At 32.6% G+C, this 25,749-nt stretch overlaps 1 protein-coding gene across 1 annotated transcript in view; it reads right to left on the bottom strand.

Moving 5' to 3' along the window:
* Positions 1–25,749, bottom strand: part of GABRG1 (gamma-aminobutyric acid type A receptor subunit gamma1) — an 85,675-nt gene that overhangs the window by 39,100 nt on the left and 20,826 nt on the right. Inside the window, exons 2-3 of the mRNA XM_017889732.1 lie at positions 16,076–16,224; positions 3,007–3,074 (exon numbers count right to left, since the gene is read on the bottom strand). Of these exons, the coding sequence (XP_017745221.1) occupies positions 3,007–3,074; positions 16,076–16,224 (217 nt within the window). The remainder of the gene's footprint in view (positions 1–3,006; positions 3,075–16,075; positions 16,225–25,749) is intronic.

The raw sequence follows: 25,749 nt of genomic DNA on the forward strand, positions 1-25,749 counted from the left end.
AAAAAAAAAAAAAAAAAAAAAAAAAAAAGAAAAAGAAACTGCCTCTTCCCTTAGTTTCCACAGCATTGTTTTGTCACTTTTTTGTCAACCTTGATGTTTCATTTACTATCTCAGCTTCATCTTTCAGGTCCTTAAACACATGCGTTCCCTAAGGTCTGCTATTTATTTCTTTGTTCTTCTCTTTTCACTTCAAGGCTGTTTTCTCCGTCTCACAGAGGTTTAGCAAATTCCTGACAAAGATTTGGCCCCAGCCTCGACTTTTCCCTGAATGTTAGCCCCTAATTTAAGGCTAACTTCTAGGTCAATCTTTTGGAACATTCCTTTATCCTCTCAAATTCAATTTTATCCACAGCCAGTTCATATTTGCTTGTACTAAGGTGACAAAGATGTCACTTATGGCATGGCTAAAGTGCCGTCACTACATAATCAGTGCAGACAGCTGTAAAAGTTAATGAGAGTCATGTGAAGATTGCATCGAGTAAGAGAAAAACTGAGTGTGACTGTCACACCAGAGGAGTGAGCAGACATAGGCAGCCGTTAGGCATACCAGAAAGGTTCCCCAGCTGTAAAGCAGTAAAACCTGTAATAAAGAGAAGACTTGACTGTTGTAATATTGAATAACTAAAGAAAATCAGCAAAATATTTGAGAACTATCTTTAGACGTCTTACGGGCTGAACGGCCTTACCCCCTAAATTCATATGCTGAAGACTTAATCCCAAGAACTTCAGAATGTGACTACATTTAAAGGCAGGGCCTTTAAAGTCAACATGCAGCTTTTAGGGTGGGCCCTAATACAATATGACTTGTGATAAGAAGAGAAAAGTTAGATACACAAAGAGACACCAGGGATGCACAGGCACAGATAAAAGACCATGTGAGGACATGGTGAGAAAGCAGCTGTCTGCAAGCCAATGAGATAGACCTAAAAAGAAACCAAACCAGCCAAGGCTTTGATCTTGGACCTCTGGCCTCAATATCTGCAAGAAATAGATTGCTGTTGTTTAAGCCACCAGTCTGTGCTATTTTTTTGTGGCAACCCTAGCGAACTAATACCAAAGGCAAAAGCGAAGGAGAGGAGTAGAAGACGTTATTGAATACATTCAACGGGACTCAGTAGTCTGACTCACAGAAATGGGATCATTAGCGTTTGGAACTGAATATTGTAAAGTCTTTTTTAAAATAATGCCTGCTGCTTATATTGGCATTGTTAATTTTGCTCTTCATTAGTAATAAAACACCATTTATTCTATGTATATAAAGTAAAGAATAAATATCACACATTCTCATTTTTTATTCTAAATTGTTCTGTCTTGATATTTTCTCATATTCTCTCTCCCTTCCTTATTTCTCTTCTTCTCTCCTCTACCTTCTCTACCCCCATACTCTTATCTCATCTTCTAAGCCATGTTTCTCAAAATAGTAGTTTATAAAATTAAATCTACATTCCCACTCACTTCCTAGCTCCCAGAAACCAGCACATGACTATATGACTATCCCTGCAAGAACCATATATATTCTCAGGGCTCCATGGCAAAAAGTTTGGACATGAGGCCACTTTTGAAGATGAAGGAGGGATGTACAATCCAGCTGTTATCCCTTTCCTGCCTTCACCATTCCAACTGAATTTCTCCTAACAAAGATAATTAACACCACCTACTTGCCAATGCCAGTTATCACAATCTAATCCATTTTATTGTATTCTCATGTGCATTTGTAATTCATTATGATTCCCTCCTTCTTTAACGTCTTTACTCTCTCAGATTTTGTAATACCATTTTCTCTCATTTTTGCTCCTACCCTTCTGACTTTTCTGAATATGTCCCCTTTCTGTGCTTCTCTTTCTGGCAACTATATTTCGTATACATTCATCTCATTACACCATCTGGTCCTCAGAACTGTGATCTTCTTAATCTGAATCTTCTCTTAGATCATCTCACACATTCTTGATGTCTTAAGCTTTATTATATTCTTCTTGTCTTCTTTCTCTTTCTCATCTACATCTATATTTTGTGCTAACATCTTCCCTGATAGCAGATCTATAAGGCAAAATGCTGCTGGACAGTTCCTCCTGAATGCACCATGAGGATTTGGGGCACATAGGCCTACACTGTATTCCTACGTCTGATAATAACTCTACCATCTTCAAAGTATCTTCATTTCTACACCTTGGAGTCAGGTTACACATAATAAGTCACCAAATTTTCAAAAAATTACCTATTTTTTTTAATGTATTATTGTCATCTCCAGTTTGATTGCAACTCCAGTAGGTAAGCCCTTGAAGATCTCTTGTCCAGACTAATACAATAACCTGTAATGGGTCTCTGTAACCCTAACTTGGACTCTTATCTCCATCTTCTATATTTATATAAGAGAAATGTATTAAACAATGTAAATCTGCCTTTGACACTCCCCTGGTAAAATGTTTCCTGTCATTTCTCTTATCACAAGGGATATAACTTGTACATAATACAATTTACAAGCTTCCTATTACAATGGCTTACAAGACTGTCCTTAATAAGATCCTTCAATATCCCTGTTGCCTCAATTCCTTACTTTGCACTTTGTATTCCAGTAACATCAAATTGCTGGAAGTTCCCCTGATCTTATCAGGCTGTTTCATTCCTCTGTGACTTTGTGCATACTGCTTTCTCTGCCAGTAAGTCATTTGTTTTCTCTCTCTGATTGACTACTTTCCCCTCAGGCTTTCTGATTTTTTTCTTTCCAGATTTCTTCAGGGACCTCTTCTTGGTGGATCAGATGAAAATCTGTTATGCCCTTGCATAGTTCTACCAAACACAGCACATTGGAATAACAAGATACAGATTCTTAGATACAGGTGTAGTTTAGCTCCAGTTGCCAATACCTGGCACAAAGTAATTGTACATGTTGATCTGAATTCATTCAGAATTAAGTATAAAAAATTACTCACATGCAAATTCTATTTTGGAGGTATACACTTGAGAGATCTCAATGGCAGATAATTATTTTTAATATTTCTTACTCACCATATTAATTGGATCAACTGGTCCAATGCTGTTTACATAAACATCAGTTTCAATTACTGTGGGCCTCACTGCAAAATATCAACAAAAATAATGGTCAAAGATATGATTAGACATTGTTTTAAATAAATCTTAGTTTTAAAGAAATCTTAATAACTACTTACACCTTACCATTTCAATCATACAACATATTTTATTATGAAATGTGAAAATGTAGTCGTTATAAAAACAATCTTTACGTTTGGCAAATCAGTCACAGATAATTATCTAGAGATAAAGCACATTAGATAATGCAGAAAAATGACCTTGTAGACTGAAAGTTTCTGTTATTGTGGCATGTTTTTAGTCATACATGCTCAGTTATCTTTTTCAAACTTCATCCATGTTTCCTATATCACGGAGTACTTCTCACTCATAATCGCAACACTGTGATTGACCAGGCAAGATGTACTTATTCTTTTAATACATACACAAGTCTGCCAGACTGAATATCTACTCAGTCTCAGTCTCCAGACCTTGGCATTTTTCAATCTGACAGAGCCCTCAAGCTACCAAACTTCAGTGAAAAACGTGAAGCATTTTGCAAAACAATGTCTATCAAATTTTAGAATAATATTTTACCCCTTGCAATTAAAATACACTTAATAAAACACACGACACTTACATAGTTTGTTTTCCTCAAGCAAAATTTTATTATATGGCATACATATTTAATAACACAGATTTAATTTTAGTATACAAAACTATGTTTCTAGATCTACACAATACTTGAAAATGCAATTCCTTTGCTAGCCATCATTTAGATATCTTAAATAAAAGTAGGTCATATGGTTTATAGAAGGTTTTACAATGTAACGTAGACTGATGACTTCTGAGATGAGTTGCTTTAACTGTTTCTAATTTGTTTCTAACTAGCTATGAATTATAGCCAATAAATATAAAATTAAGCTAATTATAGTTAGATTAACAGAATGATTTTTATGAAAGTCAATTAAAAACAAGACAATAGATTCATTAGTTCCATTTGTAAGTCTGTTGATTACCACTTATAAGTGATTATAACTGATATAAACAATACACCATTCTTATATAATAAGATTTTTTTTTCAGTTAAACTGATAAATCAGCAAATGTCGAGTGCCTACTTTTATTTTACATACTCAAAGCTGAACATTGTCTACATTGAAAGAAAAATTGTTCCTGGGACAATTTTCTTTAGAGTATAAATGTTTTCTACATTTATGATGTCGAAGGTTATAGATATAAGTTAACCATCTTGGTTTCCTGATATCAACGTTTCTTAGCCAATTATAAGATAAATATATACGTTAGAAAAACATTAACTTTGGCATTTTGGCATGAGTTACACAGAACGAGAGACACTGAAGTATATTATGATGCGCATAGAGCAAATGCACCCAGAATGAGACAAAAGAAGGATCACATCAGTAAGTTCAATACTGCTACTAATATAGATGATACTTAGTTAATAATTGTTAAATATGTATTTGAAAGCTGTGACTAATCTTTTTGAGTTATTCTGTTTACCATTTTGTAAACCTGACATGCTATTTGATCTGATCCTTGAATCTGCAGCACCAACCCACAAAGAGGAATAAACCGGAAAGTAGACTAAAATATTTCGTATTAATTTTGAAATCACGACTGGTGACATGCTTTAAAATATAATTAAGAAAAAAACCCCAGAAATCTGTAATTGCTTCTTAATAATGACTCATTGTTGCTTTGATTCATACTATGAACAATACTTATGAGTAATATTACTTAAAATATTCACTTCTTGGAAATTGACTAAGTAATCTTTCTTAGTACTATCATTTTCTCAATCCAAAGTTTATTCAATTGCAAGATATGATTGATGTTCAAAAACTAAAATATTATATTTTAATTTAAAACTAGAAAATAAAACTAACAGAGAATTGTCATTCCAGACTCTAAATAACATCTTGAAAGTAAGCACAGACTATGTTTAATTCATCAATACACATGGAGATTAAAGATCTCTTTTTTGCAATAGCATAACAATGCATGGGAAAACCATGTACTGCCATGGCAAATCACACACACACACACAAACACACACACACACATATATATGTATGTGAAGGCAGGTAGAGATGGCACTGGATTATTTTTGCAAGATTTCTTTCTGTGCTGTTATTCTAAGTATTTTGCTTTAAGTTGCTCCACAGGATATAAGTAGATATTCTCCCAGTGGGAGTCAGTATATAGAAAGAATAGAGGTTCAGGGCAATTTAAAGAACATCCAGAAAATAGAAACAGGTAGAAAATTTAAAATTTTAAAAGAAAACGCAGTGTGATCAATGAAGTTTCTGCATTCAAATTCCAAGTAGCAAAGGCAATAATTAGGAGAGCCAAATGTAGAGGTGGGTAATTGGTATATCAGTGAGAAAAGATAAACCACAATAGATTTTAAAAATATTTTCTTTATAATTGATTTTAACCATGCTTTCTTGGACACACTATTCTAATTTAACTAAGATACTTTTAGCAGATTATGTAGATTTTCGGTCACTTTTGTATATTAAAACTAATTTAGGTCAGTTAAAAACTCTATTCCTGTAGAGTTTTATAGTGGGCTTTCTTTTTATATTATTATTATTATTATTATATTATTATTATACTTTAAGTTCTAGGTACATTGCATAACGTGCAGGTTTTATCATATGTATATGCTTGTGCCATGTTGGTGTGCTGCACCCGTTAACTTGTCATTTACATTAGGTGTATCTCCTAATTCAATCCCTCCGCCTTCCCCGCTCCCCATGATAGGCCCCAGTGTGTGATATTCCCCTTGCCAAGTCCAAGTGATCTCATTGTTCAATTCCCACCTATGAGTGAGAACATGCGGTGTTTGGTTTTCTGTTCTTGTGATAGTTTGCTAAGAATGATGGTTTCCAGCTGCATCCATGTCCTAGGCTTTCTTATTGTCACAGAATAGGCCTTAAAAAAGAGAAATAGTCCCACTTATTCAGATATTGTAGCTATCATACATAATTTTTTTCTTTATTTTATGTCATATAAATTTTACTTCAAATTTAAGTATTTCATTCAACCGAGTATACTATTGTTCGTAAATGACATAGGTACAATTCCAAGAAAGAAAGCAACCACCACTCTTACACAACTGATTGTTTTTGAACTGTCTTCTGGTCCTTGCACATATACAGTTTTCTTTTTATCCAACTACTCAAATTTCTATGAATATTTTCTTTTATTGTGAAAGCTAGTGTTTTTTTTTTTTCTTTTTTTTTTCTTTTCTTTTTTTTTTTTTTTTAAGAAAACAAAGGAAAAAAGAATGACTACTCCATAGGCAGAGCAGCCTCTATGAAGATTTTCTGAAAGTTTATTCAGGGAGTCAACTGTTTTTATCTGCAAATAATCGCTTCTCATAAATGTACCAACTGTTTCCTTCAACTGATACATTCATGAGATATATGAGTGTATAATTTTTCTTCTAGTAATATCCCTGTCTGGTTTAGTTATCAGGATTTTGCTGGTTTAATAAAATGAGTTGAGTATCCTTTCTCTATTTCTTTGAAAGAATTTGTGTAAGACTTATAGTAGTTCTTTCTTCTATATTTTTTGAAATTCACTAGTGAAGCAACAAAAATGTAATATTATTTCTGAATCACCCTTCTGTGAATATGTTATTAAGATAATTGGGAAGTGGGGCCAAGTATTTACTGGTAGTAACATATCAGTATTATCTTCCTGGTTTTGATTATTATATCATGCTTATATAAGGTTGAAATAATATAAGTATATTCTCTGACCACAACGAAGTTAAAATAGAAGTTATTAACAAAAAATATATCTTTAAAATCCCCAAATATTTAGATATTAAGTAACATTACAAAATAATCCATGAATCAGGAAAAGTCAGTAGGAAATCAATTTTCAAAAGTAAATAAAATGAAAATAATGTTACAGGTTATAAAATTGAGAAAAATAAAATCTTGATCTGGTTAACAGAAAGGCTATAGTTATTAAATGGTAGAGCTTATAAACATGTCCCAAGAAGGAAAACTCCAGGCCCATATCACATATAGACTTTGAAATAAGTATGATTAACACATTCCAGTTTCCCTAGACTATACAGCAGAGGTCCTTGACCCAAAGATAGATGCCAAGCTTGAGTTTAGATACTTCTGAGGCCTTAATTAACAAGGAAATGTCAAACACCACTTGACAACCTTCCCAGGTTACATGTAGATATATATGGATGAAAAGGTGCATAGGGATAAGTAGATTCTTAAGGCTGAGCTGTCTAATACTATAGCTAGTAGAAACATATGGCTGTTTAAATTTAAATAGAAATTAATTGCATTTAAATGAAATAAAAATATTTCATAAGCACACTAATCACATTTCAAGTACAGAACAGCCACTTGTGGTCAGAGATTACAAAAATGGGCAATGCAAAACAACATTTCTATCATTTCAGTAAGTTTTACTGAACAATGTTCACCAGTGGTTCTCGATGAGAACACCATGTCTCCTGTAAATTATTTTGAAAATTTCTGGGCAGCTGTTTGTGTTCGTCACAAAAATTCGGATTGTTAGTAATAGTGTTTAGTGAATGAAGTCCTAGAACTTCATAAAACAGTCACATGCGATGAAAAATTGTCCCACATTTAACAAGATTTTGAATATCCTGTCTAGCATTCTTGTAGGTAAAACAGTATAAAACAGTATGCCTTATAGTCCGAACCTAGAAGATAAGTTTTTTTACATGTAACCACAAAGTATTTTTGTGTTTGCCAGGAATTCCTGAAAAATAAAACACAGGAAGATGGTATTTATTTTGTTCTGAATTTTACAAAATGTTGTACACCATTTTACCTAGCCATATCACCAACTACAATGTTGCTCATAGTACTGGAGTCACTGATAAGACACACTTATATCTCTTGATTTATGTGGGCTTTCCAATATACAGTCATTCTTTGTATAAATGCAAGCATCTGGCAGCTTCATAATTTCCTTCAGTGTAGTTAAACCTGAGCATTTTCATATAGAATGTCAAATATTTCATTATAAATTACTTTTTGCACCTACAATACAGATGTCTTACAGTGTATATCCCACTACAAAATACACACAAACAAACCCCATATATCTATATTTAAATGGTATATATATATATATATGTGTGTGTGTGTGTGTGTGTGTGTGTGTGTGTGTGTGTGTACTCCCTAGAATGTCTTCTCAGGAAAATTGAAGACTGGTTTCTCATTCTCTACTTAAATATATGTTTAGGCAGCAGACTTGGCAACCTGCTCTTGCTCCCATACCTGATCCGGGAAAAGGAAAACTAGAAGTGATAGGACTTAAAGAAGAATAAGCAGAGGAAGAGCTGCACACCTACTCTTCAGCACTTTTAGGATATTTTGTTTTCTTGTGGGTATAAAGCACGCCAAAAGAAAATAACTTGGTTAGCAGCATCTCACAGGTTTTTTGACCTCAAGAGAGTTGTGCATCAGCAGCACATATCTTCCGACTAGATTGCTGCTGAAAGGAGTTAAGGCAGGTGGAAGATACAGATAAGCATCCAGATTTCCTAAGCCAGGGAATTGAGCCATATAAAATACCTATGAAAAACAACAAAAATTATTTATACTTCCTAACCATAAAAGTCATTATTTATACATCTAGCCCTTAACTTACACCTAAGGCCAGTTGGTGTTATCCCAAAAAGAAGTAACAAGTAACAAGACTAAGGTTGCAACTATGCCCAGTTAAAACACATAGACTAGTCTTCTTTATATCTCCCCCATGTCCCCATCACTAGAAACACAGAAGAGATAAAGAGACGGAATAAAACAACAGGCCACACTACTCCCTTTCTTACCATCCTCTGACTCCCACAGTGTCACCCTAGCGGGGCTTATATTCCCTGTGTCTCAGGAGAGGATGTCTTTTAATCTGGATATTAAATTTTTATATTAGGTTGAACTATTTAAATAACTGAAACTGTTTGGAAAGTCATAGAATCTACCTGAAAAGTTGTTAAGAAGTAGGAAAATAGGCTGGGCATGGTGGCTTACGCCAGTAATCACAGCACTTTGGGAGGCTGGGGCAGACAGATCGCTTGAGCTCAGGAGTTTGATATCAGTCTGGGCAACATGGTGAAACCCCGTCTCTACAAAAAATACAAAAATTAGCTGTGCAGGCTGTGGCATGTTTCTAGTCCCAGTTACTCTGCAGGCTGAGGTGGGGGGATCAGCTAAGCTAAGCCCCAGGTGGTTGAAGCTGCAGTCAGCTGTGATCACGCCACTGTATGATATTCATCATATGATATTCATCATCATTTATGATACTCATCATAAAGCAATAGAAGCTTAATTGGATGAATAAAACCTTTTAATGTTAATTCTCCATTAAGTTCAGAAAACCTCAATAAGTGGGTTATATAAGTTTTCATAGCAACACCAAAGACAAAGGGTACTAAAACATATTTTGGACAGAAAGCTATACATACAAAAATTATTTCAACATTAAGTCACCTATGATGTATATACAGTCAGATGCACAGAAAAAAATGCCACTATGCATGATACAGTTATCAAGGTATCCAGGACATATTTAACCTAATGTATTAAACACAGTGATGCTATCCCAAGTGTATATAAAATTTGAACATTTATAGCTTGATCTGAAATAAATGTACTTAAACTGCAAAACTCATGGAGCAGGGCAACTATCAAAATACCTCACATGGACTAAAAAAGACTATATACAATAGATTCTATTCTACAAATACTTGGTAAATATTAAGAGAACCTGGTTTGTATTTTAAGCATTGATTTAGCAATTAAGAATACAGTGATTTACAGTTTTAGGGAACTTACATTAGAGAAAACAGATACAAAATAATAATAGTAGAGTATAAGGAGTAAAACAGAAATACAGACTTCTGATGCTTCCTTTGTTGTTTAATTGATATCAAAATATCCACCATCATAAAGACAACTATAAAATGTATTTTTTTTTAATAAAAACACACAGATAGTGAAGAAAGCAGAGCAAACCAGATAGCTAGAATTTGATGTAACAGTTTCCCGAAAACAATGAAAATGAGGTGAGTTCTACATTATTATTTGGCCACTTTTTCCCCTTGATATATTTGCTGTTTGACAGCACAGCAATAGTGACTGAACAGAACAGAGCAGCTTAGAACTTTTAGCTCTTTTATTTGGCTGGAGAGACAAAACTTGAAATTAAGGACTGTCAAGACAGCTAGGACTTCCCTGGAATACACACACACACACACACACACACACACACACACACACACACACAGAATTTAATCGGACATTCTACATGTGATTTCCCCTCAAGGCATTTTTTGTTTCCTAAATTGTACATATGTGATGTTGACAAACCAAATATAAGCAGCTCCTAAGCATCTAAAACAACATGATGAGAGTTGAGCTATTTTAGGGATGTCTAGCCAACCAAGAAGAGAGGATCCTGGAACAAACCTCAGGCTGTCAGTCCATGTATCTCAAATGGTTGGGTCTTAGGCAAAATAAAAGTTTTACCAAGGAAATTATGCTAGTTCTGACCAAATGACAATGATTTTCTTTACTCAATCTCACTATTGAAACAACATTAAGTCCTCTCTGGAAGAAAATAATATCATGTAGAATCTCCATTATTTTTCACATACCCTACTCGCATTCAACATGAAATTAAGACACATTCCATGAAATACAACCACATAACCTTAAACAGAGAGATAAAATGGAAAGTAAAATTTTATAAAGTTACTCAAGTTATCAAGACATTGTAATGATCAAAGATTTTAAAATAACTTCAGTTAATATATATATAAGAAAATAAATGAAAAGATTGCAAATATTATAGAATACCTGAAAATGATTTAAAAATTGGGTGTAAATACTACAAATGAGAAACACTGAATGGGAAATGAGGTCTGTAATAAAGAGCAGATTGAAACACAAATAGAGTAGAGAGAAAACTATAGAAGAGCGTATGAGATGTAATGACATGGCAGAGGTCAAACATACCCACAGTGGAGTTGCAGAGAAGTTGAGACAGAAGAAAAATGTCTGACGAAATACAGGCTGAGAATTTCAAAAGCATCCATGTTTCAACCCACAGAATAAAGAGGCCCTGTAAACTCCTCAATATAAATATGAAACAAAACAAATCTAACGACACTAAAATAAAACGTTAGAAAATCAAAGACTAAGAAAATATTGAAGTTATCCAGAGATAAAATACATTTTATCTTCAAAATATCAAGATTAATGTTGAAATGTGACTCCCCAATAGAAATAGTAAAAGTCAGGAGAAAATTGAGTGATATTTATGAAGTTTGGAAAGGAAATAACAGGGTTTCCATATCCATCGGAAATATTCAAAATGAAGGCAATACAAAATAATTTTCATATAAAACTGAAATATTCCATTTCGAGAGACTCGCACCAAAAGAAATACTGCAGAGAATATATTTATAAGTGGAAATAGGGTATTTAAGAAAGGAATTAACACCAGAAAGGATAATTTATTGGTATAAGTTAATTACTTTTAAACACCTAAAAGCAATAATAGTCATTTATTTTGGTATTTCAGACAAATATAGAATAAAATATATGGACATAATAGCAAAATTACTCTGTAGTTTATGGAAAAAGGTTTGAAATTTCTTTGAATTATGATAATTACTGATTTCTGATTAAATGTAATAAAGTGCATATTTTACTGACGAAAATTTATAAATGAATATGCATACAATGCAACGATAGAAGGATAAAATAAAACTACAAATATTTAATCAATTCAAAAAAGGGAAGAATAGAGAAAAATATAAGCAGTAGAGAACGAATTAAGTAGATAAACAAAACAGAAAACAATAGAAAGGTTGTAGATTTAACACAAAATATTCAATTTTTAGCTTAAACATATCTACATTTTCCACTCTATTTAAAAGAAAGTAATTGTCAGAATTGATAACCAGGAAACAGAAGCAATATACATATTTCCCACACAAAATAATAAGCAGAAGAAACTGTAAGAAAATACTCCTCACAGTTAAGTATATTCAAACCAAAATTTAGGATTAAGAAAAAATCACCTTGAATAAAATAATTCAGAAACTAAGCAAGATAAATACATTTCTCACCCACACATACATACACAAAAAGGAAAAAATAAATGAAGAATTCGTTGAACTTCAAAAAATAGAAGAAAAAGACAAAATTATGATGGTCACCAATGAATCAACTAAAACAGCTTAATAATAGGCAGGAAAAAAACGAAGAGAATACAAATGACATAAAGAGAAGTCAGAAAGTCACAGAGAATATTATGCAGATACAAGTCAGGCAAAATGTGACTAACACACCTACAGTGGGAATTCATGAAGAATAAAACCAAAACAATGTAACAGAACAAGTATTCAACTTTATATTCCTAAATAAATACATAGATACATAAGTAAATGCCTTTTCCCAAGGTTGAAAAAAAACCTGAAATTACATTTTGAAAAAATGTAACAGTGTCTAGAAAAACGGTTACCCAAATTGAACAACTCTGAAATATATACTAAGAAAATACTTCATTTGAAAGCTTTCTTAAAAAATCCTAAAGGCTTGAGGGAGCAAAAAAAAAGATTAAGTAAATTACAAGGACTGAGTAACAGACTGGCATTAGACTTTTCAAAAATAACACACAAAGCAAGTTACCAGTGTGATTAGGCTATGAAAGTGAAAAGTCAGTGGAAGAAAACATCAATTGAGGATTTTCTATCTAGCCACTAAGTCCTTCAAGTTTCAAATCAATAGAAAAATAATTTTTACATATAACAACTTTCTGAAAAATCTACTAAATAAAGAGATGACTAAAATAACTTTAGCAAAATAGACCAATGATAAGAACTTTTTTATTATTATTATTTAACTTTGATTTTAGGTTTGGGATTACACATGAAGGTGTGTTACGCAGATGAATTCATGTCACAGTGGTTTGTTGTAAAGATTATTTTATCACGCAGGTATGAAATCCATTACCCAATAGTTATCTTTTCTGCTCCTCCCCTCCTTCCCACCCTCCACCCAGTGTCTGCTATTCCCTTTTTAGTGTTCATGAATTCCCATCATTTAGCTCCCACTTATAAGTGAGAATGGGTGGTATTTGGTTTTGTGTTCTTGTGTTATCTTCCTAAAGATTATAGCCTCTAGCATACATTGATAGAGCCTAAAGACTAAAACAAAGATTGGGAAAATGCTGTTAAACAAATTTACAAATAGTACATATTGTGACAAAGCAGAAAATATGTAATTAAAAATAATAAAGCAAAGGAGAAGGAAAAGAAGAAAATAGAACAAGATCATTAATTGTTGTATGGACAGTATGTGGGAGNACTGATTTCTGATTAAATGTAATAAAGTGCATATTTTACTGACGAAAATTTATAAATGAATATGCATACAATGCAACGATAGAAGGATAAAATAAAACTACAAATATTTAATCAATTCAAAAAAGGGAAGAATAGAGAAAATATAAGCAGTAGAGAACGAATTAAGTAGATAAACAAAACAGAAAACAATAGAAAGGTTGTAGATTTAACACAAAATATTCAATTTTAGCTTAAACATATCTACATTTTCCACTCTATTTAAAAGAAAGTAATTGTCAGAATTGATAACCAGGAAACAGAAGCAATATACATATTTCCCACACAAAATAATAAGCAGAAGAAACTGTAAGAAAATACTCCTCACAGTTAAGTATATTCAAACCAAAATTTAGGATTAAGAAAAAATCACCTTGAATAAAATAATTCAGAAACTAAGCAAGATAAATACATTTCTCACCCACACATACATACACAAAAGGAAAAAATAAATGAAGAATTGGTTGAACTTCAAAAAATAGAAGAAAAGACAAAATTATGATGGTCACCAATGAATCAACTAAAACAGCTTAATAATAGGCAGGAAAAAAACGAAGAGAATACAAATGACATAAAGAGAAGTCAGAAAGTCACAGAGAATATTATGCAGATACAAGTCAGGCAAAATGTGACTAACACACCTACAGTGGGAATTCATGAAGAATAAAACCAAAACAATGTAACAGAACAAGTATTCAACTTTATATTCCTAAATAAATACATAGATACATAAGTAAATGCCTTTTCCCAAGGTTGAAAAAAAACCTGAAATTACATTTTGAAAAAATGTAACAGTGTCTAGAAAACGGTTACCCAAATTGAACAACTCTGAAATATATACTAAGAAAATACTTCATTTGAAAGCTTTCTTAAAAAATCCTAAAGGCTTGAGGGAGCAAAAAAAAAGATTAAGTAAATTACAAGGACTGAGTAACAGACTGGCATTAGACTTTTCAAAATAACACACAAAGCAAGTTACCAGTGTGATTAGGCTATGAAAGTGAAAAGTCAGTGGAAGAAAACATCAATTGAGGATTTTCTATCTAGCCACTAAGTCCTTCAAGTTTCAAATCAATAGAAAATAATTTTACATATAACAACTTTCTGAAAATCTACTAAATAAAGAGATGACTAAAATAACTTTAGCAAAATAGACCAATGATAAGAACTTTATTATTATTATTATTTAACTTTGATTTTAGGTTTGGGATTACACATGAAGGTGTGTTACGCAGATGAATTCATGTCACAGTGGTTTGTTGTAAAGATTATTTTATCACGCAGGTATGAAATCCATTACCCAATAGTTATCTTTTCTGCTCCTCCCCTCCTTCCCACCCTCCACCCAGTGTCTGCTATTCCCTTTTAGTGTTCATGAATTCCCATCATTTAGCTCCCACTTATAAGTGAGAATGGGTGGTATTTGGTTTTGTGTTCTTGTGTTATCTTCCTAAAGATTATAGCCTCTAGCATACATTGATAGAGCCTAAAGACTAAAACAAAGATTGGGAAAATGCTGTTAAACAAATTTACAAATAGTACATATTGTGACAAAGCAGAAAATATGTAATTAAAAATAATAAAGCAAAGGAGAAGGAAAAGAAGAAAATAGAACAAGATCATTAATTGTTGTATGGACAGTATGTGGGAGTTAAATAATATCAATAACAACTGAGAATCCTGAGTAAAGAGCTAATAAATGAAAGACTAAGGCTATTAAAAGTACTAAAGGTAAAACTAGAACAAAAACATGAAACTTCCAAAATACTAAAATAAAACAAACATTAATTAAATGCAAGAAATTCACTGCTCATATAGGTACATAGCAAATACTACTAATATATGACGCCAGGGTTGAGCACAAAATTCTCCCTTCTGTTTCTTTTCCCTGTCACCGTTCAGTTTCTTAAACACATTTCTCTTTAGCTTTCTGACATTTTTATATACCCAGAAAAAAAACCTGTTTTGAAGACTGTGTTTTCACATCACACATACTTGTACATGTGTAGGGAAAGAAAGAACCCTAGCAAAATAAGAAGAGAATGTAACCAAAAAAAAAAAAAAACAAAAAAAAAAAAAAAAAAAAAAAAAAACACCTGCCCTTAAAAAAGACGTTTAAGCAAACATCACACCTACTAGTGAAATAGGGATTGCTTTACCAGGTATCAGGAACAATTTGAGATTATTTAACATTATACTCTAGTCTTACCCAGTGCAATATGGCATGAAAAATTATAATTTTGGAAATGAGAATGTAAAATATTCATTATTTGTAAAATGGTCAATTATTCTGTATCTTATCTTTCAATATTATTGCTCTTTATGAAGATATTTCCTCAGTCCCTGAGGCAGTTTTATCAAAACTCTGTCAGTATACACTGTTGTAGCAGTTGGAAAATAATTACTTTTTTTTCTTTTTTCTTATTTCAGACTGTGAACTCCTCAAAACATTAGTGACCATTCCAACCAATAATCCTCAAATTCAGCAGATTTTCTGACATACATCACACACTCAATGAATAAGAAATAAATGATTAAAATAGTACCAGTAATGATATGTTTAATAGTAACCAAATTCCTAGAATGGTAACTCAAACTTACCTCCTATATCTGGACGAAGTTTATTGTCATAGCCTTGAAGCAATGAATTCAGAATTTGTGTGATATCTCCTTCATGAATTTTTGGAGCCAAGACCCAGGTTTTGTTCACTGTTAAATCCTCATCATCTTCATCATCTGCCTTATCAACACTAAATAATTCAAAGAAAAAATGGATGGTAGAAAGTTCAATCAAATCATGTATGCAAGTATAGTTTAAGGATATTAGAAATGAGTAAGAAAGTCATAGTGGCAGATTAAAAGGTATTACACAGTAACATTATATTTAGTAAGACCAACACATTTGTCATACAAAGTGCCCTGACATAATACTCAAAAAATGAGAATTCTGTGCAAGAAATACACAATATTAAAATAATAAAATACATTTTGAGCACTCCCACAACTGTCATTAACATTCATAAAAATTATTCCCCCAAAATATGACTGGTGTCCCCTAAATTTGCATAGCGTATGATCTGTACACCCATATGTGGTGACCTTAAACCATCACAACCAAAATAAAAATTAAAAGGTAAAGAGTTACAGGAAAAGATGTAATAATTAGTCTGGTAAAATGTATAGAAAATGGATGGGTGGAAAAGAAGAATTAAGAAAAATTGAGTAAAGAAAGGTTTGAATAAAAAGGAAAGCATCGTTGTACATACTGTTGCTCATTTCTTTTAAGTCAGAAGAACCCAGCCATCTTTTTCCAAGAACTTTGTCAAAGATTTTATGATCATCAAATTATCAATAGGTGACTCACTTGCACATATATTTTGGAGGAAGCATAACTATCACATTTTACTAGAAGTGATATTGGTGAGATCAAATAACTCTCTTCCTTATTTTATAAATGAGAAACCAAAGACCACAGAAAATAGCAAAACACAAATCTGTTTATCAGCAAAACTGAGACTCAAGCATTACCTCTCCAACGATTGCTTTCTTATACACCTGTGTGCTTAAAAGTGAAAAGATTCAGCTGACTTCTGAATTGTGATAGAAACATCCAGTAATAAAGAAATTCACCAAAAGTAATAAATTACTTTTCTCTTCATTGCCCATAGGTAACCCCATCTTCATTTGAGTAAGGTCATTCTAGACTTAACAACACACCTGTTTTAGGAAATCTCTCATTCTCCAGTGAAAAGGGGTCCAAAAAACTAAACACTAACATTGGTAAAATCAAGTAAATCTGTAATTTTCCAGGTTATTCACATATATTTCAAAGATGTGTTGCCCTCTAGCAGTAAATACCTAATACTTTCTGCAGTACCTATTCAGAACTCTTTTGCTTTGAATCTAAACATCTTAGCAAATGTAGCCCCCACTCATTTTATCCTTAACCTATCAAGCCGATTTGAATTGCTAAGAAATACATCAAGCATGAGAATACAAGAGAACAGGCCAGTCCAAGATGTTTATGTTGGACTACCATGGCCTTCAGAGAAGTGTTATTATTTTTGATTGCCACCTCTTTGGTATTTTTGTAGTGCTTGCCTTCTCATTTTGTGAAAGAAAGTGGAGTGGCCAAACAAATTCTGAATTCTCAGTTCCATTTCCCAGATATCAGCTGTAACAACCTGGGTGTCACCTCTGCTTTGTTAGCTATCTGTGCGATGGTTGGGGCGTTGGGGGACTTCATTGTATCATCAGATTCACATTGCCCTCTATTTGTTTTTGTGAAGATGTTTTGTTAAGATGCTTATGCAGATGCTTGTGAAGTTAAAATCTTTATATCGACATAAAAACTTTTTATGAGATTTTAACAGCATAAATTAAAATTTTACTTTCAAAGAATTTACTATATTATTTCATCTTTATAATAATTATATTAATAGTTATCTTCCATAGATTAATAACTATACTATTAACAACGTTTCTCCTCTTCTTGTGAAATAATTATGCTTGTCACCCCACTAACTTTTAACTTTCCTGTAATCTGTAATAATCCTTCCTGTAGGAGGATTATACATTCCTGTCCTGTTGAACTCAGGTCTGACCCTGTGATTGATTTGGCCTAATGGTATATAACTGACATGCATCACTACTAAGCAGTGGGTTTAATAGCAGTGAAGTTAATTACATATCTCTTGTCCTTCTGCCAGGTGATACTCAGTCATACTCAGAGGCTACTCCATTACTTCACACTCAGAGTGAAGGTGACATGGACAGAGCCACAGCTGAACTAAAATGGACATGTAATCTGAGTGAGACATAAACATTTAGGGTTGGAAGCCACTGGGATTTGGAAGTAGTTTGTTACCACAGCACAACCTAATGTGTCTTGGCAGATAGCCTCCGGATGGTCAATTTTATTTGTAATGCTGTGAGAATACAAATTGAGAGATGTTAAGTAACATATGCCTCAGTTCTGCTATTCCAAATCTCACCAGTTTCTCCCACCACCAACACTTTAGTTAAACAATCTTAGCAAAATCTCTGCCAAAACAATTCTGGCCCCCTCAAGTAAATATATCACTAAAGCACATAGAATGTGCTATTTACGCAACCTCAAGAGAGCTTTCTAGTAGTCAGAGACCAGCTCTCAGACCCCCAAACCTATGGTCCTTCTGCTATTATCATATTGCATTACTTTGCAAATGAAGAAAAACTCTGTGAGAAGTGGATTAACTTGGTAAAATCAAGTAAACTCTGTAATTTTCCAGTAATTCACATATAATTCAAAGATATGTTTCCCTCTAGCAGTACATACCTAATGCTTTCTACAGTTTCTATTCAGAACTGGGGCTCTGATACCTGGTAGAACTGGGGCTACTCTGGTGGAACTGGGGCTCTGATACCTACACTACACAATAGGAACACTATAATATTGTTTTCAATTTGAGATACACTTATATATGAGTAAAAATACTTTGAGCTTGTACTTCTAAGGATGCATTATTATAAAGTAATTATAAAGTTTCACTTATAACCCTATATAGATTCCTGGAGAACAGATCAGTTAACATATTTTTACTTAGGTACATCATTACAGTAATTATTTTGCTGTACTAAATTTGTGTACAGTATAAAAATGTTGTTATATTATTTCCTTCAAATAATTTCCTATTATTTTCTCTAAGTAAATAAGTACATATAAGCTGAGGAATTAAAAATACTGAGTTGTCACATATTCTCACTTATAAGTTGGAGCTAAATGATGAGAACACACGGACAAATGGAGAGGAACAACACACACTGTGGCATATCAGAGTGGGGAGGGTGGAAGGAGGGAGAAGATCAGGAAAAATAACTCATGGGGCCTGGGCTTAATACCTGGGTGATGAAATAATCTGTAAAACAAGCCACCATGACACAAGTTTATCTAACAAACCTTTACATGTACCCCTGAACCTAAAATAAAAGTAAAAAATTACTGACGTATTAAGAATCCCTGTGGGTGTGAGCTTCTGGAATGTTTGATTTCCTAATTAGACTTGTTGAGATATTGGTGACAACGTAAATTTTAGGTTTTCATTCACCTCCAAATTTCAGTTTTATCGAATGAAATATCTGGTAGGTATGACAGACCACTGCACATATAAGCAGTTGATCTTTCCTTGAATAATGATTGAATCAAGTGAAAGATTTTAGAAAAAAAACAAAAGCTTTTTCTGTTATTTTTTTAATACTAGCAATATTTTGGTAATCTAAAATCCACATGCTGATAGTAATTTATATTGCCCTTTTCTCAGGTAGTAGAGAGGTAATATGAAAATTGGCCTCAATAATACTACAAAGTTATCTTTCCTCAGTTTTGACAATAACATAAAAAAAATTTCATTATAGATAATTTATCTACATCTTTTCTCTAAGCTATCTAAGTTATGTTCAGAATATTCATGAATTACTTTCAATATTACATTGGTGTTATTTTGGTGATTGAAAAGTACATCATAATTTTAAAAACATAGTACTTACAGTGTGTTTGATGTCCTGATTTTTTTTGGAAGCTGGGAGATTTTTGCAGCAGTTACACGTTTTGGATAACTATTTATTTGGAAGAAACAGGTATGATTTTTTAAAACATAAAATTCTGAGAATTTCTTAAAAATTAATATACCTACCTTAAAATGAGAAAATATAAGATTATAGAATTTCCAGGACACACAACTATTAAACAATAGACTCATAATTTAAAATAATGTTGATTTAATTTGAAGACATATTTTCTGCTTCCTTAAAGTTTTCCTGGCACAATGTATACTTTTATTGAATAATCTAGGGTGGTTCAGTTTTGAATTTCCTAATTCACAAGACCACAACAAAACCTATAGTACATAATCAGCAGACACATTTGGATTGTATGTGGCTAAGTTAGTGTCAGCTCTTGACTCCTGAGAAGGTAGAATAATAAACTCAAGGAGTTGCACACTGTATGATAAAAAAAACACTGTGATATCAATCTCTGACCCAGTGTTTTTATCCATCTGTAGAGATAATACCAGGTACTAAAAATGTGCCAAGTGCTAGGATTACAAAGACAAATGAAATTATAATCTTGATCTAGGTGGTCTCATTTTCTAATAAAGGAGAAAACATTTTCATACAATGACACAGAAAAGCATCAGACATTAAGATGCTTATCGTGGTATTATCTATGATTGTACAATTTTTAAACAATAAGAGCATGTTTAAATCATGATGTTTTAACAAAAAATGCACATCTATTGTTTGTTGAGAGTCTGTAAAAATATCAAATTATTTTCATAATTTAATATTATTTGAAAAATAACAGAAAACAATTTGTTTTAATTGTCATCTATGTATAAAGTGGCTTAAAAGATTTGATGGAAAAGTAGAATAATATATACACTCAATATTCTATACTAGTGAGACCATAGAACTTTTGTATGTTGATAGTATCTGGAAATCTTCATGTACACATTGTATAATATAAATATGTGAAAAAGAGTTAATTGGACGTGAATGCCTAAGAATGAATTTCTTCTTATATACCAGATAGTGCTCTGAAATAAAGTTCTAATTATAAAATGAATGACTAAATCAAGTATTTTAGAGAGAGAGGTAGAATATCATACTCTCTTAAGAAAATTATTGTGGCAGTCCTGAAAATTTGCCACTTGGTTCTCCTGCTGTGAGAACATTAGCTGCCTGCCAATACTCAGGATGAGGCCCGAGTCTACGCCAGACCCAAGCTGTCTCAGGCTGCTTTCTGTCAATAACTGAACACAGTAGGAATATTAATTCAGATCCATTCCTGCCAGACTAGGAGCCCCTCTGAAGGACAATTTGTGTTGGAGTATTCCTACTTGCCCGGACAAAACTTTCTTAGAGGGTACTGCACTCAGATTCTTTTGATCCAAACTACTTCTCCCCCCGCCCTACTTTCATATGTTTCAAACATCATTTTTTACCTGAAGCCTCTCTTGCTACTCCCTCCTCCTCTCATTTATCTTTCCCAAGCATTTCTCTTTTACATGTCTAAGGCCATCTTGACATCTGTTTCTCAAAGACTTCTTCTCACATTCAGTTGCAACCTATACTTATTTACTAAAGAAAATCTTTGAGTCACTTAGTATATGATTATTATTTCCTTTTGTCTTACTAAACTCAGTTATTTTAATGTATCATACAGATTTCTTTGATGACATAGGAAATTACTGTATGTGAAACAAAACCTTTAATAACTATATTACTCTTCTATATAACAAACAAGAGTTTCAAATTAATAACAAAGAGTTAATTTAAGTAACGACAAGGCATGCTTTGCCATAAAATTATGAAGAAAATCCATCTTTATTGCTAGAGAAAAAAAAATATGCCTACAGAAAGTCAGTCAAATAGTATAAACTATTTTTCATGCCTAAAGTAAACATTCATTGAGGTTTGCCCAGGAAAATCTTGGTTTACACTTGTTGTACTGAAATTATTTTTAATAGCAGCTTCTCATCACAAAATGGCCTACTTTGGATGGTTATACAGTCACCCTATATTTCGTTCATATAAAGGTTACTACAAATGTCCTGATTCTGATACATGAGGGCACTTCTTCTATTAAGCTGTTAAGAAACCACACATGAAACTCAAAGTAGCTTACTAATGTGCCTGAGGAATGTGAGTAAACCCTGAAGGAATAGTGATAAGACTATTTTCCTCCACAGTGTGAAAAAAAGTTATAATTGCAAGTGAAATTGATTGATGAGGTCATTTACATATTTCATTGGAAAAAAATGACAGTTGCTACTTGTACTGAGTATATGTATGGAAAATTCACTGGATAGTAAATATAATAAATATTTTGTCACTGGTACTTCCTCGTAAACACTTCTGGGTTAGTTAATTGGTCATTGTTTCCTCACAGGGAAAAATTCCATCATGTTTATTAAAATACTTATAAAATTTAGTTATTCATATTGTTACCATCTGAGGTTATCATATCCCTCTTTTTTAAAAGTAAGTGGGGCTAACAATATTTTAATAGCAAATTAATCAGTGAATCAATATAAAACCCAGATAATAGGTAGATATGTTCAATGAAGAAATCCAAATTTTTGCCTTTTATAATTAGAAAATAAATAAATATGTTCAGAAATCATGACTACCACTATTATTCTTATCATTTGAATGTGATTGACTAGACTTAATTTTGAGGGTCATTTTGCTACTCTTATTATTTTAATATTAATAAACACAATTGACTGCGTGGTCTTGCTATCCCTTTTCGTGCCCATTTAGATAGCTGAGAAAAAGCATAAGTGGTTAGAATGAAACAAAAAGTATAGGTACATTCTCAAAACTGATATTTTATGTTTATTTATATAGCAATCAGGAACCAAATTGAAGTTATGATTAGTTACATGTAATCTCTACCAAAGTTCTATATATGTTAAATTGTCAGCACCCACACCAAGCATTTCTAGCAGCATATAATGTTTGAAGTAAGAGCATGTTTAGGTATCCTCATGTCCTACTCCTTACATTAAAAAATAAAGAAACTGGAGTTCTAAACATATAAATGACTTCACTAAGGCCTCCCAGCTACTTAGTGCCAAAAATTTCATATAACTATTATATTCACATGTAAAATGATTATAATGATTCAAATGTATCAATGATCATACTTACCACATTATATATCGGTTACTTAGAGAAATGACTCCTACTCAAAATATACATAGAGGTTGTAGTAAAAGGAATTTATGAAGTATTTTAGAAACTCTTAAAAAGTAGATAATGATGTAATCATCAACTGTCTGTGAAACCAATGCACAGTTTAAGAAGCAAAACCCTCTACATTCTTCTCCATCCTCAGAGATTATGAACGTTATGATGAATTTATTGCCCTGTTGTAGTAAATGTAATAACTAATATGTTACATTAACGAATGTTAGTTAGTTATTACATTTTACCATATAACTATGTAACCCTGAATGACACAAAGTTACATATAGCCATAATATATTATTATGTGTAGTCACATAATCCTTTTTTCCAATCTGTTGGATATGAAATAGTGTCTAATTTTCATTGCATTACATTCCTGTCGTTATTATAAAATAGAACACCTATTTATATGTATTGGGCATTTTGCCTTATGTAAACTACATTCTAGTTGGGATTTTAATACTTTTTAAACAAATATAACAAGTATTTTATTAAACTTCATTTGACAGATATCTATTAGGTGCTTATTGTGAGCTGAGCATCCAGCATTTCTGGATGCTGGGGGTGCAAAGATGACTAAAAGCAGCCCCCAGAGGAAAGCTCACGGAAAATAGAAGGCTTAAGTATTAGTATTAATCTTTTAATGGTAGTGCGGGATTTGAACAAATCATTACAAATCTTTGAGGCACAGTTTCCTCATCAAACTTTTAAGGTTTATATTTCTATAAACCCTTAGGTAATGAATATATATATATTAAACATTACTGTATTTATAAAAGATAATTCAGAACTTCCTCCTGAAAGTGGTAAAGTGGGCACGCTATCCTTCCTTTTTCAGAAATCAACCAAAAGTAGTATGGAGATAGAAAACCAAATTCCCAAACTCCATTTTTTATAAACAAGGAGACTTCAGAAATCCAAAGCATAAACAAAGAGAAGGACCATAGATATCTGAGGAAGCTGGCAGAATGATCATTTCTAATTAGGGCCAGGGTAAATTATTGATACAAGATCAACAAACAGATGTGCCATTGGCAGATATAGGTCATCTCTAAAACTGGCTTGCAAAAGAAAATGAAAATGAAAAATAAAAAAAGAAAATGAAACCAAACTGCCTTACAAAAGAAAATGAAGCAAAAGTCAATTTGCTGAGGCTGAAGGAAGAATGATACAGTCAAATATACACACTGCTGTTTTTTCATAATGTGGTAGAAGACAGTCCAAGCACTTTGAATAGCCCTATAACTGCCTATCTTAGCTGCCTTACATTTAGGTGATTTGGAGAAAATGTGGAAATTATTTTGAGTTACTATATATGCAAAACAAAAGGGATGTTTTAAAAGACAATTATTGACTTGAGGGAACATTTTAAGTTCAGAAAATTATTATACTATAAAACATGATTAAACTGTAACTATATTTATACAGCCATAATTAATTTGAATGCCCAATATGGGTTTGATCAACATCACACTATCCAGACACATAATCTTCCAATTTTCTAAAATTCCTTACCTGTTTAGATAAATAGGTAAGAGTTATATAGACAGATGATAGCCAGATAGATAGATAGATAGCCAGATAGATAGATAGAGACAGATAGATGATAGATATTCTCTACAAGTTAATCTCTGTATGCTCTTTCCTTTGTATTGATTTTTTTTTATCATCAAAAAGCAAAACCAGTGAGGAAGTCCTTTTCCAACTAATTAGATGGCTAGAATTGTTTTCTTCTCCAGGTTACAGTAGGTCTTTAATCTTCTTTCTGAAATGACTAGTTTCATAGGCACATTTGAGTATGACCACCTATTGAACTATACTTTGACATAGTATTAAAACAATCAGCCTGGCTCCTTAAGCAGGTCTGTTTATACCCCCAGTTCCTTTCTCAGAACAGGGTAGACACCTGAGCCCCCAGAATTTAGCCAGCTTTTCATTCCTGACAGTGGAGAATTTTACCCAACAAATGCAGCAATAGCTAATTTGTAGTGCAGCCCGTTTAAAGGCATAACTAGAGAAAGAAGGATTTTCTGCCACCAAGAATGCCCCATCCCCAGCTTTCCTAATGTTTGGTTGATCAGTCCTTCACTGGGTCCCAGGTGATACTCCATAATTAGTCATTTATGTATTTACATTGTTTTGTTTGGTTTGTCTAAGTGCAGTTTTGTAATTTAAAATGAAATGAATCTTATACTACAAAAGACTTTGACAAAGAGTTAGAAAAGCAGAACTTCTTCCCATTGTTTTATTTTGCATTGGAAGAAAGTGAGATTTACTTCCTGATAATATAATATAGCAAGAGCACTGTTAATAACTCAAATGTACATAAACGCTCATAGCTTAAACACAACAAATGCTTGGTTCTAGTGTGCTCAACTGAATTAAGCTCAGGATGGAAAATATGTTAAGTTCAATAATTAGGTATACGAACTTCTCTTCTCTCACCTAACACCTTTCACCTAACACCTTTCCTTGTGACCTATCCTGACCTTAGAAACAGTTCATTTTCAGTCTTTTTTTTTTTTTTTTTTTTTTTTTTTTTT

Source organism: Rhinopithecus bieti, unplaced genomic scaffold, assembly GCF_001698545.2.
Source record: "Rhinopithecus bieti isolate Rb0 unplaced genomic scaffold, ASM169854v2 scaffold_19654, whole genome shotgun sequence".
In the NCBI taxonomy this organism is placed as follows: domain Eukaryota; kingdom Metazoa; phylum Chordata; class Mammalia; order Primates; family Cercopithecidae; genus Rhinopithecus; species Rhinopithecus bieti.